The following is a 20,793-nucleotide window of genomic DNA, read 5'->3' as shown; positions in this document are numbered from 1 at the left end:
GATATTGGCAGAGGATGGGAAAATAAAATCCTCTATGTGTTTGCTAAAAGGTCCAGGGGGCCCAATTGCAACCCGTCCAGAGAAACTTGGGAAGCCGGAGTAGAAACTGAAATGTGACGACGAAGCCAAAGCTGCTCTGCAGCACCTGGCCTGTTCAAAAGCTCACAAAATAATAACCTGAGCTGCCTGTGTGTGTGTGTGTGTGTGCAGGTTTCACTTGTATTATTTTTGTGTGCATCGTTTAAGGGCCTCCATGTGCAGCATATTGCATCAGTGAAACAGGAATGCAAATGAAGTAAGCATGGAGGGGGGTTTTTGGTTTCCTCTGATTTCAGTTTGCACCCTGCATGTGGGATCCAGTTATTTGAATATTTGGGATCAATTTTAGAGCTATACGCCCTGTGTGAGTGTGTAACAGGTCATAAACAGGCAGGAATGTTCCTATTGGAGGATTTCCAGGAAGCTTCAACCATCTGGTTAGCTCTCTGAGGTTTCCCCACTTCATGCTACATTTACTCTATGTATGTGAGTGTATGCACATGAGGAATAGACTCCGAGATTGCGATGTTTCCTATTGACTCAACAGCGAGGTCCCACTCACACTCTCCGTCTTTCCCCTTGCCCTTTCGCTAATGCTGAACACTTGTTTTGCTCCAGCCTCACTTGTTTGCCTGTATCACTTTTCAGCACGCAGATCATTTGCATGGGTAACTATCGCGCATTTGCATCAGACCGCAGCGAGTTCCTCCTCATCCTCCCTCCGCTTATTTGGAAATGTCTTGCTCTCCCAAACCAACGCTGCTATTTCCCTCCGCTTATTTGCCATTTTTTTACACGCTGCATTATAATTACTTGCATGAAAGCGACTGTTTATTTGCGTCAAGCCAAAGCATCAGGACGGATGTTCTTCTCCTCACTGCTCCGCTTCCTCCGAAATCCACACCCTCTCCAAATGCAACATTACCCTTTCCCTCGGATAAAATATTTTCATCGGACCATGGACCATTTCGTCCTTTCCTCTCACTGATTCCTGCCTCTCCCTCTTTTGTCACTTCCATCTCCTGTGCTTTCCCTCTGACCGCTCTTCCCCTCTCTAAAAAAAAACTGAACAGGGATCACAGATGAGCAAAGCGAGAACAGCCAAACAAACACTTTTTTTTTGCTGTATGGTTCTGTTCTCTGCATATATCCTGTCTCTGTCTGCTTGTAAGTCCACCTTTATATGTTAAACATAAAGAAATCTATCAAAATATGTATTGTATGATACAATTTATCTTTAAGGCTACAACTTATATGGCAATTATTATTTATTGCTGTGTATAAAGCGATTGATTTATCAACTCCTCTATAAAAAGAACAGTTTCCAGGTGCTCAAAGTGATTTCTTCAAATAGATTCAAGGTCAAAAACCAGCACATTAAATAAAGAAAATGATACAGGACGTCATGCATCATATGTGAGAAGCTGAAGACAGAAGAATGATCTTTCTGTTGATCGACTAATTGTTTCTTTTGATCAGAGTTCCTCTGAAACACTGTTATAGTACACACTCATCTGTCTGGTCCTTTGAAAATAAAAGACAGTGAACTCTTGAACCTAATTCCTTCACATTCATAGCACATATTCATCCTGACAGAGTTTGACAAGACATTAATTCAAATAGATATATTCTACATGTTCTACACATCATGCACTACCTCATAATTTATCCTGTGATATCTTCTACACTTTTATATCTGCACTAACAGTGGGATGTTGACTTTGAGGCTGAAGCCTGTGGGTTTGTCATGATTACGATTCTACGACATTAAATGCATCATTATGTCAAATAAATAGATTTCATTCTCTGTCTTCTTTATCTCATCCTCATGTGGAACAGGCAGGAGAGCGGAGTTTCCCTGCTTCAGTATCAGATGAAGATTGGTTCTGTGTTATTATGTAACTGTGATGCTATGACGCAAGTTCAGATTCTTCACCAATACATCGTGTGTCATCGTGACCCCGGCTTTCCACTTCCCCCTCCTCGCGGTCCTGACCAACAAACCGGATGTAACTTGAACACAGTTTTCATTTTACACATTTAATTAAACACTAAAACACTTTGATTGCACAAGGAGCAGGAGTTGCTGGTTGAACTCGGTGGCTCTGCTCAGCGGAAGGCTCGGCTCCATTTGAAGTTGTTTTAATATGTAAAATACTTCCTTCTCTCTCCCTCTGAAATCACTTTCAACAACTGCTGCAAACCGCTGGAGGAGGCGGAATCACCAGAGAGCTCACTTCACCCACAGCGCTGTAAACACGACATACTAATGTGCAGCGAAACCACATCTGCACACACAGGGCACACACACATACACAATCATGCACTCTTTGACACGCAGAATAAATGGACATGAAGGCACAAATTTACCGAAAATGTGCCGATAGGACATACACACACATACACACACACACACACACACGGGGACGATGCCCGACTCCCAACACAACCTGCTTTGTATTAGATCAAATCTCTGGACCGGACCACACACACATTTTTTTTTTTAAGCGCACACACATTTCTGCACAAAACATCACATGCATCCATTTTTCACACAGAAATACACACATGTAAACACTGTGGCAGATACTGTAAACATATATTATGTGCTAATGTAAACACACTCTAACATACTTGTTGACAGCGACAAGTATGTTAGTGTGTTTGATTTTCCTATATTTTGCAAAACCCACAAAAATATCCTCATATACTGACCAACATAGACATATACACAAACATAGAATAGCCTTCATTAAAGCTTCATAAGTAAAAAAGAAAACAGCAAACACTGCTCGCAACTCCTGGTAAAAAATAAAAACACACACACACACATAGACACACAATCTCATAAACTTCAGTAAACATGAAACTCTCCCAAAAAAAGAGAAAAACTTTTTAGCCTCTCTCATTAGTATGCTGCTGATATTCAGGGACCCACATTAAGGTAATATTAATATTACATTTGGAGACCTGTATAAATATTTGATCAGAAATGCTCGGGGGCCTCATGTATGTTTACTGCACATAGTTCACCCAACATTAACATCAAGGATTTCCTTTTAACTATTCGGAATTCAGTATTTCCTTTGAAAATACAGGAAATATTGGTTTGGTTTACTAAGCCTGTAAAAACTATAAAACATAAGAAAAAAAATCATCAAAAACATAATAGTTTAGTCTTGCCCACTGCTGATGGGGAAGAAAAACTTACAGTACAAGGAGGACGTTTCTGAGGAGTAAAGAAAGAAATGCTTAATTTATGATTTGCAGAATGACTGTAGGAAATCCCTCAGGCAGACCAGTGAATTTGTGGGGTAAATAAGGAGCTGAGGCCTGTCTGTGTGCGTCTGTGTGTGTATATAAACCACCACTGTATGGGTTACTCCAAACTAGCTGTAAAAATACTGTGATCAAACTGCAGACAGAATGAAATATCTTTCTTAACTGCATCTGTCCTTATGAAAATAAATCAGATTTAGGGGATATATCCACACTTCAGAACTAACAATGCACTGGACTGAAAGTGTTTAGATAATAGTAACAGTGTAAGCATGTGACAGCGAGCTGAGGTTGTTGTTGGCACCGTCTTTGTTGAACATGGAGAACGATAAAGTCCCGGAGTTAAACACTGACACTCTGTTCTTCAGCCTCATATTCGTCTTCTGATTTGATTTCCAGATTACAGTCAACAGCACAGGAAGACGATCATCACGTCTCGATGCTGACAGTACACTGTTATATGCATCACATACGGTGGCGTTCCTTTAATGATCAGCTCGAAAAACACTCGACGTGTGACTTTTTCTGATTCTGAAGGAATCGATAACACGTTTACATCTGTCCACATCTGTAAAAAACGGTGGATTTTAATAATCTTACAGCTTCGCCTGATGATTATTTTCATTACTGATTATGCTCTGGTTTATTTTCTGATTAAATTGTGGGTCAATAAAATATCAAAATATAAAAGAAATTGCTCAAAGATTGAGGTGACGTACTGTTTAGCTTGTTTTACTGTCCTCACTGCAAATATATTCAGTAGCTTTAAATCCTCACACTTGAAAAGTTGCACCCTGGGAACTTGTCTGGCAGTTCTGCTTGAGAAGTTATGAATTAATCAATAATCAATCTGGCTGTTGATGAATTTTTCTGTAAGTCGCTTAATTGACTAGTGGCTGCAGATCCAGTATGACTACAGATGACAAAATCTAATTTGCCTCCAAGTCACAGCTGCACATTTATTTGTCTGTAAATGAGTTTTTGTCCAACAAAAGTAACAGATTTGTTAACAGAGAGCCGACTGAACATTTAAACACAGTTAAAGCTTACAATATTTTCTGATTTGTTATAAAAATGTTGTTTTATGATCATCTATGTATTTCATCAGTTTTGTCAAATGTTCAGCATCAGAAAGCTGTTTGTAGCTGAGTAACCAATTTAATATTTGTCTGCATGTTGTATTCTAAAAACCTTCAGGCTGCATTTGTTACTCTGTTGAATTAAAGCAACAAACACAAAATGTTAATATGATAATACTAAGAAGCAGAATAATATTACTAATCAAAATTGTAAGAAAAATAATGTTTTTCATTTCCCCTCCGCCCAGTGTGTGTGTGTATGTGTGTGTATGTGTGTCAGTGCGTGTGCAGGTATTTTTACTAGATAACTCTCAGTAGTCATCATATTGTTTTCACTCATTAGCTTGCAAATTCCTCCTAGCACGTGTGTTTGTGTGTGTGGAAGACAGAAAAAAACCAACATGCACTGTCTGTTGTACCGCACTAGTGTGTCTGTGTGCGTCTGCTTGTTGTCACCAATTAGCTGACAAATCCATGCACAGCCTCAATGCTCAGAGTCATACACAGGACCTCAAAGGGATTACACACACACACACACACACACACACACACACACACACACACAAACACACACGCGAAAGAAACAATGCAATTCCTTTTTAAGCTACAGAAACCTTGATGTCTGACACTTGGCAGTGGATGAGGAGTTCCTTAGCTCAAGATCAAAACAACCAGAAAAAAAAGACAGGACGAGGGAAAAAAAACACAAAAAAAGGACAGAAGAAGAAAAAGAAGTTTTCTGTCGTCTACCAGACAGCAAGGCAATGCTAACTTTTTCTTTTGTTTCTTTCCCCCTCTAGAGTTGAATCACAAAACACCAGAACAACAGCAGTGAAAAAGGCTGACAAGACGGCAGGGGAACAGTGCCTCTAGAAGTTAAAAAGGAGAGGACGAGCAAAGACGGTCGGCACTGGGGAGACGAAGACCTTTAGAGCAGAGCGGAGCGCACAAAACACTCCGACCACCACATTTATGCAGGAAACAGAAGGAAGAAGTGGTTATTATGTGGTCGATCACAATGCGTAGGTCAGAGAAATTTCAATATGACTTTGATATGTCTGTTAAAAAAACGACCAAAGTCAGACTTTGGGTATTCGCATGCTGAAATCTCATTACAGAGTCACTTTCTGAGCACAGATAATAGATATATGTAAAAGTCAGAAAAAGACGATGTGGACAAAGCAAATGACGCCATGCTGAAATAAATAGTTACGAAACATTCACTTTTTTTGAGACCCTCCCCGGTCCTTAAATATAACACCATAGCTAGAAGACAGGTAGCAGAAATCCTAATATTTAAAGATGCTGCTAATCAGACTTTACCACCTTAGGACAGAACAAAGTTAGCTGTTCCTCCGCCTTTCCGTCTTTATGCTGAACTCGCCATCAAATTTATCCTCTAAATATGAGAGTAGCATCATCTTTTTTCTTCTAATTCTTAATAAAAACACCAATAAACTTATTTCCCAAAATGTAAAACTATTCCTCTAAAATCCCAAGACAATATGTTAATGGTCTAATTGCTGAGGTCATGACAATTTTGAGAGCTAAACACAGGGTAATAGACCAGAGAAGATTGTGAAATCTGAGTTGAACAGTGTAAAAAGTTCACCACAACTTGAGCTGAATCCCAGTCCATCTCAAACTGCTTAACAAAAGTAGTGACAGGAACAAAATGTGCTGTGATTTCTCTGGAAGAGCCACAAAGACAGAAACCCAACAGAAGTAAGGAGACCCCTGAGCAAAAGTTCACAGACGTCCAAGTTAATAATGACGATGCTCCGTTACAACGTTTTTTGCTTGTTTGCTGTGGTCGTCTCAGATTTGAAGTTATTAAACTTAGCGGTGGCACTGAAGTTCAGACTGCCAGTGTCGTGATGAGGCTAGCAGAGAGTCATAATGGAGAGTGAAAAGGAAGAGACAATAATGTTTCCTCTTCAAAGAGGCAGCGATGTGACAGAGAAAGAGAGCAGAGGGAAAGTCAAGGTGTCTTCTTCAAAGACAGACAGACATGATGAGAATGATTAAAAACAGGGTTTATGACAGAATGAAGGAGATGAGAGAGTGTCTCGATGCAAGGACAAGCAGTATGACAATGAAGGAGAGAGATGAGAGAGACAGTGACGGAAGAAGAAAAATAGGCATGCAGTACTAACCTTGAGGCAAGACTGGGTAGAGCAGGAGAGAGTGTTGCATTGTAAAGATAAAAGAGAGGGGGAGAGAGAGACGGAGAAGGAGAGGGAAAGGTGAGAGGGGAGACAGGAGTCGAGTGTTAGGTTAGCCGGCTTGATCAGTCTTCAAAGAGGAAAGAGATGAGAGACAGACAGACAGACAGGGAAGGGGTGAGGAGAAACAGCAGGCGGACAGGAAGACAGGCATGACCAGGCAAACAGCTGGGCAGGCAGAGAGACAGACAGACAGACAGACAAGACAAGACAGGTCATATGCAGAGGTATTCCCTGTTTTCAGTCCAGTCACCAGACGCCTCCTCACCTCACGCGACCTCTGTAAACTTGACCTCGACGAGCGCTTCGGGGCACAGAGACGCAATCACGGACCATATAATAGAGAAGCGAGCAATTAGCCAATCAAAGCAGAAGCGAGGAGAGCGTGCTCAGTATGAATTACTTCTTCTTCGGCGGTTTTGGATATTGCCGACGACTTCGTTTTGCTGCCCACTGGGGCCATATGAGCTGAGTTGTGGAAAAGTGTCTCCGCCGTTTAAGCCAATATAGCATGCAAACATATAAAGATGGGAAATTCACTTCCTGGTACTGGTTGACCTCAAACGTACAGTATATACACCCCCCCCCTTCCACCCCACCACTCCCCACCCTCAATCACTCCTCGTGTGTTGGGTCAACCTGGCAGAGCCTGAACTCCAGGGTGAGCTCTTGCCTGGGAACGCACACTAACAACGGCGTGCCAGAAACAAATTGTCCATTACAGAACAATATAACACGCAATAAACTTCTCTAATTTCCCATTACTCTGGTTTATACTCCACATATCTCCAAACCTCCTTCCTCCTTCTCCTCGCTATTTTTCCCTCTCCTGTATTTTCTGTCAGTTTCATTTTTGTTTCCCTAGTTCCCCACCATGCTGCCTGTTCTTTTCTTTCTCTCTCCACGTCTCCACCCGTTATTGCAGTTCTGTCTTGCTTTTTTTTTTCTCTCCCTCCACCACCAACACCGCCACCGCTGCCGCCGCCACCACCTACCTTTCCCTTTCCCTTTTCCTCTTTTCTTCCCCCTCTCTCTGTTTTCCACTCATCCATCCAAATCCTTTATTTTGGCCATCAGGGCAGATTTTCAGCTCCATTTCCCCTCAGTGTGAAGTCACTCAGTCTGCTCCAATTACCATCCTAGTTACTGAAATAAATAACCTGGTACCATTACAGCTGGATTTACACTAGAGAGGAAAGACAGAGGTTTGATTTTTACCCTTATTTAACCCACATCTGATCTTTTCATTAGCAGTGTTCCCGCTGCTCACTCCTAGCCTCGGGTTAGCCTCGGTGCCAAGCTAAGACTTGGCCATAGGCAAATGTATCCTCCTCTGACATACCTGTTAGCTCGAGGCTAACTCTTAAACTCACAGCAGGGTTCGGTAGACCTGGAATAAAGTCTGTGCTTGAACACTTGTATTGATCCTACAGAGTCAACGCTTGCAGGTTGATGAAAAACCTGAAACATGGAAAGATCCTCTGTAGAAAAGCAGTATCAGAGCAACCACATGTCTCAGTGGTACCCTGACAGTGGGTAGTACGAAAAAATAAAGATAACACCAGTTAATGGCCTAACCATGAATCAGAAACCATATTTTACCAGACTAGACCTGTCATAATCAGAGACACTCAGTGTAGGAGGTTGGAGGGTGGACGTTCTTGTTAATTTTTCCCTTTTTTTAAATGTTGTTGAAACTTGCTGACTCACTTACTTAATGCTGTTGCACTGAGGGCAAAGCAGCAAATCATTAACTAACAAGATTATAAGTTATTTTTTTGGAGTCATAGGTTACATACCGGTACATATTTACCACTAATATTTGCTGACTTGAGTCCAATATTAAACGTTTTCATGTAATGTTAAGCATGAAAAAATGCCATTTTAAATATTAGGAAAATATTATCAATATTAATATGTAAGCATGTGGTGCACTTGTTTTGAATCAAATTAGATGTGACTTCTGGAGCTAACATTAGCTAACTAATTTATAATCAATATCTAGAAGTAAAGCTGCAACATTTGTTCATCTGAGAACAGACAGCTTGACGGGCATGTAGCGACATGAGCTAAAGGCACTGCCAACTGTTAATTCTGCCCTTTTCATGACCATTTTAACCACAGTGAGTCAACCAGGGCTGAAGTTTTCCTCATCGCACATCTCACAGCCGAATGAAACCTAAATGAGAACATGTATAAAGCATCACATGCTTTATAAAATAACCTCCACAAACCACTTCCTTCACAGTAAAGAATATATATGTGTGTGCTTGGGTGTAAAAGGAGAGTTAAATTTCCTCGTAAAAATCTACTTAATCTCATTTCTCTATTATAGGATACAGTTCTCAAACATGCTGAACTAACTCTGAATTTAATACCTTCCCAGTTTCATGAGAGCAGCCTGCAAAGTTCAGATATTAAATATAAGTTGCTGAGAAGCCTTTATTTTATAGTTATCCACTGGGAGAGGGAGACATCTTTCTAACATGATGTAAGAAATCCCACATGTGCACCCATCTGCGCTTTTAAATGGTTATAAAGTTACATTACAATGTTATCCTCAAACTTAGCACCGCTGTAAATCTGCATCTGTGGCTACTGGCATACTAAATAACACACACATGCAGTTAAAATCCACCAGTTTTAAGTCAGCAGGTGCTGAATTATTAATAGTCTACTATTTCTACTGGCCAGACGGAGACACTGAGGAAATACTGAATCTCCCCAAAATCATTAACGACCATTAGTCTTGCAGTCAAACTACTAAACACACAGACAGACAGGGGGAGAGGCGGAGAGAGAGGGGGGAGAGTTTAGAGTGGGAGTGGATAGAGATCATGTCCAAGGAGGAAAATGAAGGAGAAGATTAAAGAGCCAGAGAGAGAGAGAGATGGTGCAGACAGACAGCATATTCAGAAATCAAAGGCATCGAGATGCACACAGACAGAGAGACAGATTTTCATAACCATAGAAAGATCTAACCCATCCAGCCCTCAAAGGCAAATTTACTCTCACCACTTCAACTGAAACACAACCCAGTTCAACCTCTTTGTAGACTTCACTTTTTTTTGCGGCTCTTATGTGACTCTTGGCCATGAGATAACGACCTCTGACCTTCCTTAAGAGGGGGGAGGTTTGTGAAAGAAGTTGCTTTATCTCCTGAGGCTCCCAATTTTATAGTCCTCTTCATAGAGATAGGTTCATAAACAGAACAGAGAGAAAGGAACAGATACTCGGGGAGACAGGTAAACACAGAGCCAGGCAGGCATGCAGGCAGACACATAATTAGATACAAACAGAAAGTTTAGACAGATTAAGAGTAGTGAGCGAGGGAGATACTATAGTGTATATTAGCAGACATAAAGAGCTTAAGACAGACAGGTTGATCCAAAATTACACAAACAGGTAGAAAAGTAGTTAGAAACAAACATTTCATTCCTGTTATTTCAAAAAGAAATTAAAAGAAACAAAAAAAACTTTGTGAACTGTCCAGACTCCTAATGAAAGAAAAAGAGTGTGTTAAACTCTGCAAGTCAAGCATCCTCAGCTGAAAGTAAAACAAAAGTGCAGCGTGAAAACAGAGCCGCTAAATGAAAGAGTTGCATCATTGACAGGAACAGAGGCTCAAAGAGATTCAGGCGATACAGCAAAGACTCTGGTGCCAAACTCTGCCCTCATTTTACAAACTTTTGGGAGCAGTTTGGCTTGTCATACTGCAGAATAACAGACGACAAAAACTTCTGCTGATGGCACAGACGTGCAAGAGTACGACTAGGGCCGATTACTGGTATTTTTTCTTCTTTTTTTCCCAATCTGTGAACAGTCCAAATAAACTATAATGGAAGTCTAGCAAATACTGATCCAATGCTGCAACTCTCTGATGGTGATTATTAGTGAACATACTCAGCTATGTCCCATGTGGAAAAGGCTGTCAAAAGTCAAATCTATTGGAAAATCACATTTATTTATTTTCAATGTGATCCACTCAGTGAAAACAACCAACAGTTTTGATTATCCATCAGCGGTTTAACAAGTTAATTGTTTATCTATCAAATTCAGAAAATAGTGAGAAATTTCTGTTTAATTTCCCAAATCCAGCAGTGACATCGAATTGATCCTTTTTATCCAATCATCAGTAGAAAGTTATTTACTTTAAAAAATGATTCATCAATTGTTATCAGCAGTTGACACATGTAATCATTTCTAAAGGATTTGTATTTTCAAGAATTATACCTAAGAGCATGCTTGTACATGCCATTATTAAAGGGACAACGAGGAGTTTTGGAAAAGCGAAGCGTTTTCACACTACATTTATGAGCCTCCGCGCGCACCGTAAAATTCTTTTGACCGGCGCAAGACGGACTCATGTTTTCATTCATCAATAATTAAAGTCAGAGGTTCAAAGAGGTTCACATACCGTCGTAGTTCCGACCGTAGTTCCGACCATAAACCGTCACTAAAACCGAAAGTAAAAAACGCTGGTCGGCTCGACCAGCATCTCCGCCACCACTAATAATAACAAAATAACGATAGAAACAGAACGATATATTTATCGAAAATGGGCCCATTAACAAGTGTGGGTAGCGGAGATTCATCCACATTAACGTGAGACTTTTTTATAACCGAATAGAAACTCCTCGTTGTGCCTTTAAAGCTTTAATATGATAAATTACAATATAAAGTTAGTAAAAGAACATTGTGAAGGTGACTATATATGTCAAATGCACTCAGGCGATATTTTAATTACAGTTTAATAGTCCTGTGGTGGTTGATACTTGTCGACTTCTCCACATGGGACTGTTCGCTATCACAGTGCTCTCATACCCGTCCTCTGACAAAGTACGTTTTCTCGTGCATCGGTCTAACTGACTGACAGGGCCACCAGCCACTCACGTGCCCAGGTAGTCCCACACCAGCCCCCCCATTGGCTGCTGAGACGCAGCGGAGGGAGGGGCCTGTTTTCGCGACTGCTGGGAATGCCACAGATGAGAAGCGGAGGGAGTTCTGGGGTGTGATGGTCGCACGCACGCACGCGAACAAACATAAACCCACTCACACAGATGCAGAATCACATGAGTGTACACACATTTATGTATACACACATGTGAGTAAAGGGAAATGACAAAAGTAAGAGGAGGCGATGAAGAGAAGAAGGAATGAAGTAGAAATTAAAGGAGAAAGGGGAAGGAAAGAAGAGAGAGGAAAGGATGAGAAAACAGGATAACTAAAGGATTAGTACTTTAGGGAATATTACCATAGACTCCAATAGTGTGCTGCCTGAAATTGAACCGCAAATGGACAACAGAAAGGAGCCTATTCTTCTATTAAATGATCATTTTAACAGGTAAAGACAGTCTTTGTTGGTTTCTATTTACTGAGGTTAACAGAAGAAGGACAGAGATGCAGGAACATTATAAAAGTTCAGGTTTTAGGATTTTACCCAATGGTTCATCCCTCTCACCTCTCCAGTTCGTGGATCTTTTTCTCCTTGTCGTTCTTTTCATTCTCCATCTCCCTCAGGATCTCCAGCAGCCGCTCTACCTCGGACTGGGCCTTCCCAGCATCCTCTTTGTGCTGGGTCACCTCCTGCTCCAGGCAGGAGATGCGTTCAGAGAGTTCAGTGCTGGCCTGGGACTCTACCGCTGCACTCTGAGCCTGGAACCAAAATTAATTATTACAAATAAACCAAGCGTTAGCTTTCAAAATGAGGTGACCACCATTTGATGGAAGCGATAAATCCACACTAAAAAGAATCTGCCAATAACAACATGTGTGCTGAGGATAGGGTGGATAGATTTGATGAAAGTGACACATGACTTTTTCATATTGCTTCAGGGTAGAAATGGTCTCTAACTACTTTGTACTTAATAAAATGATTCTCACAGACACTGGATTTGTGTGTTATGCAGGTACTGTAGGTTGAATTGTGCAGGTCTATCAGTACAGTAATATTCACATCCAAGTTAAACATGTTAGCATGCTAACAGGTGGTAAATAGCAGCTGAGGTTGATGGGAATGTAAATATTTCAGGTAACTGGTCATCAATCAAAGTATTGGGTTAATGTGGTATGTTATAAATGTGTGTGTTTGTTATTCAGCTGGTTTATGGTTGTTAATAAGTGTAAGTCAAGCACACACACAGAGGTAAGGTAAACTGAGTTGCAATGGCGTCCTTGTTTCTCCTCAGTGATGCAGAAGACACCGAAAACGAGAAATAAAAAGTTGAAATAAAACAAAGAAAGAAAAAAACGAGTTATAACCAGCTTAGAGGTTAGAACAGCTGTGTGTGTTTCCCAGAAGCAAATGTTGCTCTTGGGTTGGACTGACTTGTGTGTGTATGTATGTGTGTGTGTGTGCGTGTGCGTGTGCGTACGCGCACATGCACATGTTTGATCCCACAATACATAAACCCTATTAGTTTTGGAAGTGCACAACAGTTTTTACAGGTCTTTATGTGGAGAGGAAATGTTTGGGTGTCTGACGATATTATAAGAAGATCTGGGTGGAGGAGAGAGAGAGAGCGAAAAATAAATAAAAAAGGAAAAACATCACACACAATGTCACATGCAGAATCTCAATCAGTTTCCACACAGATGCAAGTTCTCCGTCTTTTTTCCATCCACGGTAACAGAAAGAGACTCAGGAATTAAGTCAAATGAAATGAGAGAAACACCAGTGATTCACTGACACCTTCATACACATTCTCACTCTCTCTCTCTCTCTTTCTGTCACATACTTATACACACACACACACAGACACACACGTGCTCAGACGCACGTACACACACACACACACACACACACACAGACCTGCATACACATTCAGGGTGTGGTGGTGGTGCTGTCTTCTCCACTCTGTGAAAATGACTGTAAGGCTGTCAGCAAGCCGTCACACACACACCGTTTTATGGGCTGCTGTGTGGGAGGGAGAGAATATGTGATATGAAAACACACACGCACACACACACACACACGCGCACACACACACACACACACACACACACACACACACACACACACACACACACACACACACACACACACACACACACACACACGGCCAGCCATCTCTCTTGGAAAACAGTTAAGGGAAAACAAAGAAGGGAAGAAAGAAGGAAAAGACGACAGGTTCTTTCATTTAAAACCCTCCACTTCTGTTCAATTGTGTTTCTCCCTGTACAGTATGTACAGTATGTACTGTATGTCCTGTATGTACGCTGCTGAGCCCCGTATATCATGGCTGATGTTTGACTGAATCTTGTTTACCCATCATGGCAATTCGTTTTGGCAAAAGCGTCAGATTTTGTCTGATTATGTCACTGGTCACTGACGATGTGTTGAAGCTAACCTTCTTAAGCTGGTTCTCCAGTTTGAGACACTCCTCCCTCTTCTGCTCCAGGCCGATCTCCAGACTCTTCAGCCTGTTGTCCTTCTTCAGAGTGGAGGAAGCCAGAGAGGAGGCCTTCTCCTTCAGATCCAACACCGATGTCTGGAGGAGACAAGAAATCGTTATGAGTTAGTGTTGATCAAGTAAATGAACACCCGTCTATTTATTTTCATCCAGTTGTGTTGGCATTGTAATTATTATGACATAAAACCATAAGGGTGAGCAATGGAAACCTACATTGCACAGTGAATTCACGTGCAAGCAAATAATATAAAGATTACAGCCAAAATCAAAGCTGTAATAAACTGGAATGACCCTTTAAGGTGTCCCTTCACAGTTTGGATACTGACTCTGTCCCTTGTTCTTCAAAACCTTTTCCCATGACCTGTCTCTTCTCTCACTCTTCCAGCTCAATCCCTCCATCCGTGAAGTCTCTCACTCCCTTTCTTTTCTGGTCTTTTCCTCTTTTGGTAGGGGCAGTGAAACAGAAACCAGCGGGACCAGAAGGACAGACACCCAGACGTGTAATTTTACCCTTGACTGACAATACCAACTCCAGACTACAGATCATCATGTTTGACTGGGCTTTGGTCAGAGGAACCTTGCTGCTTACTCTGATTATATTTAGGTGCACATATATATTGCTGTTGTCAGACAAACCCCAGATCTGTGTTTAGCAGTGTAGAGAGGAACGCTTGTTTTCTCCCCGACTTTTCCCATGTATTTTTGAAATTATATAATGGGAGTGCAACGGGGTTTATGACCCCACAATAACAAAAAAAATAGCTGAGCAATCAGAAAAGGCACAAAGGACTATTCACTAGTATAAGATTTAAAGGAATAATTGTGCTTTCTTTAGAGGGGAAACTTACCTCTTTATTCATTTGCCAAGAGCGAAACGAGATGATTGACATTAGTGTCACGTGTTTATGCTAAATATGAAGCTACAGCCAACGAGTGGTCAGCTAAGATTAGCACACAGACTGAAAATAGGGGGGAAAGAAGCTCCACAGTTAACCTGGCTCCATCCAAAAATAAAAACTCCACCTCCCAGCATCCCTTATGCTCACTAATTAAAATGCTGCATCTTGTCTATCATGTTGTGGATATTTCTGTCATCTTTCCGACGTGAGGTCAGAAACATGGCAGTGGTTTGATTGATTGTGTTTTCGTTCACTTCTTTCGTTAATATTTGGTCATTGCTCGGGGTTACAACTGTCTTCCTCTCCTGTGGGATGGACATGATTTAAGAAACACTTATTAAGAGTGGGTTTGCACCTACTTAAATCTCTGAGCTGACACTGTGTTAAATACATAAACAGCTTTCCTGAAATGGTTAATTGAAACTTTCCTACTGAGCTGTGCTGCGGTGAATAAAGAGACGACATCGTCTGAAAATGTGTTGTCATTCTCTGTCTCTCCCTCTCTCTCTCTGCCTCTGCTCTGCTGTTTTGTATGAATCACAGGGGTCACAGCAACAAGAGCTGAGCTCCCATCACCGTTTCCATTGGTTGTGGTTTTTGCATATTGTTGTCAAGGAAACGTGACAGTTTTATCGTTGTTGTCCTTCGGTGTGCAGACCGCGGGAGGATTCGAGGGTCTGTTCTGCAGTGATAGATCAATCACGTCTCCTAGACAGCGACTCAGAGAGGTGGAGGAGAGTGTTTTCTGACTTATGGTGCAGATATGGATGTATGTGTGTGTGTGTGTGTGTGTGTGTGTGTGTGTGTGTGTGTGTGTGTGTGTGTGTGTGTGTGTGTGTGTGTGTGTTCTACCTCGCGGTCAGCAAGGTCAGCCTGCAGCTGGGAAACTTTCTCCCTCAACTCCTTCAGCTCCTTCTTGCTGGACTCCATCTCATCTCCTTTCTCTCTCTCCTCCCTCTCCCGCTGATCCTTCAAGCGCTCGATGATTCGCTCCTAAAAACACAGAAAGGGAGAAGGAGGAGGAGGAGGAGGAGAGGATGAAGGAGGGATAGGGATTAAAAAGACAGAGAGAGACAAAGGAAAGAAAGTAGACGGGAGAAAAAAGGTAAGTAAGGGAGAAGGAGTGATGGAAAGGGAGAACAGACATAGAATAAAATCACCTCATACACTCCGGCAGCCATTCACAGTCACTCAATATCAAGTTTCTATACCAATAACAGTCGCATTAAACTTTATGTACATGGCAGCTTTGACAGGATCTAACAGCCAACAGTGATTTTAGACACGTAAGACGTTCTGGCACGAGATGTAAAATTCACAACCACTAAAACACTATAGACGCTCTCCAGCTATAGAACTACACAGAGGCCAGTTCAAGAAAAAGTACAAAAGTTCAGACACACAAAACGCAGCGCAGCGAGCCCAGAGAGTGAGTCCTGGCTGTTCTGTGTGAGTTCTTGTACTTCTGTCTTTGTGAGGAGGGATTTAAGTTTCACAGACATTTTTCGGAAAGTAGGGACATTTAATTAGGCTTTAAGAATTTAAGGGAGACTTGTAGAAGTGATGTTACGGTTAGTGCTGGTGTCTAGTGGGAGCATTACAACAATGACAGCCCTCACAAGTATAGACAGAAATGAATGTGAATTAGTCTAAGCTACAGTGGAATGTCTATTTAGATAATATTAAGAAATGTTATTTGGTTTTATTCTTAAGCAGTCTTATAACATATATATTAACATTTTAAAAAACACAAATAGTGAGTGCAATATGGGATATTAATACTGCATGCAATGTCAAAAAATAAAACAATAAACTCTCAGTAGCATGAAACAGACGGGATGTTCTGCAGAATGTTCTGCATAAAATTTAAGTACAACACAAGACAAAGACAGTAAAAGTTGATATAGTATTTCTACTCTAGTATGAAACATAATACTCACAGCGGAAAACAGTGTCTGTGAGACAGTAATAAAAATAAAGAAGACATGAGAAAGATGGAGAGATGAAAAAAAAGAAAGGAAGAAACCCAAAAAAAGAGCAATCTCCAAAAAGCCCAAAAGTACCGAAACAATCGAAATGTGGGGAATAAAAGCTCATGAAAGTCGTTTGAGTGGAGTCGTCCTGCCAACACTCACACATCCAGCCAACACCCTGAGTATTAGTCACCGGACAGTTAATAGCCCTGTTTCCTGTGTGTGTGTGCAAGTGCGAAGGAGATCCGAGTCGGTAACACAATCGTGAATAACAGCACAAAAATATATTCTCATCAAACACTTGAAAGTGGTCTGCAGGTCTAAGTGGCACCGGTTATTTTCCCAGAATCAGGGTCAAGTCCTCATTTAGAGGAGCCTGAAGAGCCATAAAACGGGCTGTTGCTGGTTCAGGTGGTTCGGGGGCTGTTACATGACGACGGTGTCTCAGCGTTTGGACCTGGACCGCGATAGATGGCACAGTTGTTTGTTCTGCTCCAATCTGTTTGCACCATGTGGCTGCGTGTTGGAGGGATTACGATCTTTTATGAACACAGGCTGCGAATGGTTTCATAATGAAACAGCCGATGTGATTATTGGTTCATTTCCATTCATCTAGAGTCATTTGATCATTGTGTGGGTGGTCGGCGGTTTTGCTCATAGTGGTTTTATTAATGTAACCTTGCCCGGGAGTTGACCTGAGGTTGACCAGCAACGTGTATGCATGTGTGTGTGTGTGTGTGTGTGTGTGTGTGTGTATCTACCTTCTCAGCCAGAGCCTCCTCCAATGTTCCCAGTGCTGTGTCGGTGTTGGATGTGTCTGTCTGTAGAGACTTGACTCGGTCTTTCAGGCCGCTCAGCTGTTTCTCTTTATCCCTCAGCTGATCCAGGAGATTCTCAATCTGCAGAGACAGGTGGATAAATAACCATCAATAAAGACACGTAATGAAGACAAAGATATCCCACTGGGCCATTGAGGAAACTGCTTGTGACCAGAAGTAGATCTATAAGCTTGACCTAGGTCCTTCGATCTTAAGGATGTACACAATCTACTAGTCACAATCTACTAGTGACTAGTGATTGTGACATTTAACCACTGTACCTTCTGTACTTGATCTACTGCACCAATGTATCTCCAGACTGCATTCACAAACCAACAGCCTGACTGACCAATTAAATCCTCTGTAGTCTCTATCATCGCTGCCATGTGTAACCTATCTGATTGAACACCCTTATTTAAAGCAGAAGTAAGCGATCCGGTCGTTTTGGGTAATGCTGCGTTCCAGGCAGGCTTTTGAAACCGTAAATTACAGCTTCAAGTCACAACTTACGACTTAGCGTAGCGTTCCAGGCAACCCACTTGTGTTTTTCCGACCTGTTTTACCTGTGAAAGTGCACTGTAACGGCCACTCGTAACTTCCGACCCGTCAACTCGTACCAGATCGAACTGGTACGACTTCACAGGTCGGAAAAACACGAGTTACGAGTTGCCTTGAACGCACCATAACAGTCCTCGTCCCTACGTCGCCACATTCACGGCGTTCCTTGGCTGCACACACAGCCCTTCATGCCGTTCTCTCTCCTCATTGGATAAAAATTGTAGGATACGAGAAAAGTTTTCTCCTCGGCTCAGAGCAGAGCAGAGTGACTGAGAGACCCGTGTTTCGGTCCAAACACTCTATGTAAGTGATTGCTGTCGGAAGATATAACTATTTAAGACTTATATTAACACAAAAATATTGCTTACTTCTGCTTTAACAGTTTAACTTAACTGACATTAAATAATTTTAACAATACAAAAAGTAACAACAATTATATGAATTAAGTCAAGGATAAAAAGCCACAGCTTTTTTAAAAATATATAATTATCTAAATACTCTGTTGAATGTTACATTTTTATTTTCTTCATGGTTTTTCCCTTTGTGGAATTGCAATATGAAAGACAGGTACATCTACGATTACATTACCTAAAATTATATTTGTCCTCCCAATTTTTCTACAAGTAACAGAAACAAAAAACTGAAAAAAGATTCTGTTTATGTATTTGGTGTTAATACACCGAATGAATGAAAACTGAACAAAGCTTCGAAACAAATGTTTTAATATTTTACAGTTAAGCTCCAAAATAATAACCTTTTGATTATTTTACCTGCAGCTCTGCTGCTTTGTATTTATTGTTACATGTGACTTAACTGAGTTTAATAGAGCTTATCTGTCAGTTTATAACTGTGCACACAAACAGAGACATACAGTACATTAAAAGATTAATGAGGATAAACGAAACTGAAAGGTTTTATCATTAACATTAGGTCCAAATTTTGCACATTTCCTCTGTGTCTCTCTCGTTTCCTCTCAAACTGATTCAAAAGCAAACACAAACGCAAATCCCTTGTTAAAGGGCTCTAATGTGATTCTATCTGGACATTTTAAATACACGGAAAAGGCTAAGAGACGCTGCGCCGTCAAATATAAACGCTCTCCCTAGGCTTTGCTGCCTTTAACCCCCTACTCCAAATACACACTCTCCCCCTCCACCTCTCTCTCGTTCTCCGTTCCTCCTCTTGTTTCCTCTCACAGTGATTTGGTAGCAGATAAATTTTCAATTAAAACACAAAATCAGCGGAAAAACCTGAAAGAGCCGCTCTCTCCCCGAGTCCACGATGAGTATGTGCATGCGTGGCTCTATGTGTGTGTGTGTGTGTGTGTGTGTGTCAGAGAGAGAGAGATCACAGACAAAGATAAGGCTGAGTCAACTTTGTGGTCTTCATTAAAAGATGGATGGAACAAAAGTTCGAACAGCACAGAAATAACAAATCTGGGGGAAAAAGATGGAGAGCTCATGTGATGTCTTAGTGTGAGTGAAGCTGGGTGGTAAAATTGCGAAAGAAGAAAAAAGAAATCTCAGTCTCAGCGACTGACGTGTCACAAAAAATGAAAATCAGATTGGTATGTAACCTCTGACTCCACTGCAGGTGAGACACACACTTTTACAGTACCACGGAGATGGTGAGTGTGTGTGTGTTCATACAGTAAAACATTTCCAGCGCCTCATTAATCAACTGTTGACCTGACAGCTTGACTGACACCCTCTCTCTCTCTCACACACACACACACACTTGACATTGAGAAGCAGTGAGACTCTTTGATCCTGTCTGCACTTCCTGAAACTGACAACTGCTGGATGCCTGGCATGCACACACATATGAACACACACACACACACACACACACACACACACACACACACACACACACACTAGAAACCCACACACTGCATGTGTCTTGTCCTATTTTAGTCCAGAAATCATGGGTGATAACGACCTGGAAGCCGTTAGCACAACAATAACCGGCTGACGCTTCTTTCATTTATGTCATAATGTTCCTCACATGAAACAGAAAATTACATTCAGCAACAAAGAGAAGAGGATGATGGGTCATTAATTGTCTATGCACTCAGGTAATTTCCTTCGCCGCTAACAAAGAGCGACAGATAAAACCATGACGGAAAAAACGAGAGGAGGCAGAGGTGGACAGACGGCAAAATGTTTTAAAAAAGAAGATATTTTTGGTTTTTCTATGTGCAGGAAGAGAAATGAGGAAACCCTAAGTACAGATTAGATAAAGGAGGAGTCGGCAGCATCTCTTTCCCCCCTCTCAGACACCGGACTGTATTCTATTTGAAGACGGCAGAGGTCATCATTTATTGAACAAGAGGAACTCATTAGTATGCATCTGATTTCAAACACACTCCGTCTCTCTGCTCTCCCTCCCCTCCTTGCTTTATGTCTGTCTGCTTGATTGTCTGTATCAATTATCTCCACATTCCCTCAATTTATACATTGTTTTTGTCTAACGGGGAACAACTGGAGAGAAAATGAAGAGGATGTTTTA

The 20,793-nt window shown here is 41.3% G+C and overlaps 1 protein-coding gene across 4 annotated transcripts in view; it reads right to left on the bottom strand.

The window, feature by feature from the left end:
- The window catches only part of LOC311006406 (ELKS/Rab6-interacting/CAST family member 1-like), a gene marked incomplete at its 3' end in the record, with an annotated part of 118,412 nt that overhangs the window by 61,444 nt on the left and 36,175 nt on the right, over positions 1–20,793 (bottom strand). For all 4 annotated transcript variants that reach the window (XM_083999230.1, XM_083999233.1, XM_083999231.1 and 1 more), the window contains exons 12-15: positions 17,668–17,805; positions 15,786–15,926; positions 13,972–14,112; positions 12,084–12,277 (exon numbers count right to left, since the gene is read on the bottom strand). In XM_083999230.1, the coding sequence (XP_083855356.1) occupies positions 12,084–12,277; positions 13,972–14,112; positions 15,786–15,926; positions 17,668–17,805 (614 nt within the window). The remainder of the gene's footprint in view (positions 1–12,083; positions 12,278–13,971; positions 14,113–15,785; positions 15,927–17,667; positions 17,806–20,793) is intronic.

The sequence above is a fragment of the Trachurus trachurus genome, assembly GCF_905171665.1.
Source record: "Trachurus trachurus genome assembly, chromosome: 23".
NCBI classification, from domain to species: domain Eukaryota; kingdom Metazoa; phylum Chordata; class Actinopteri; order Carangiformes; family Carangidae; genus Trachurus; species Trachurus trachurus.
This window is presented reverse-complemented; position numbering and strand designations above follow the sequence as displayed.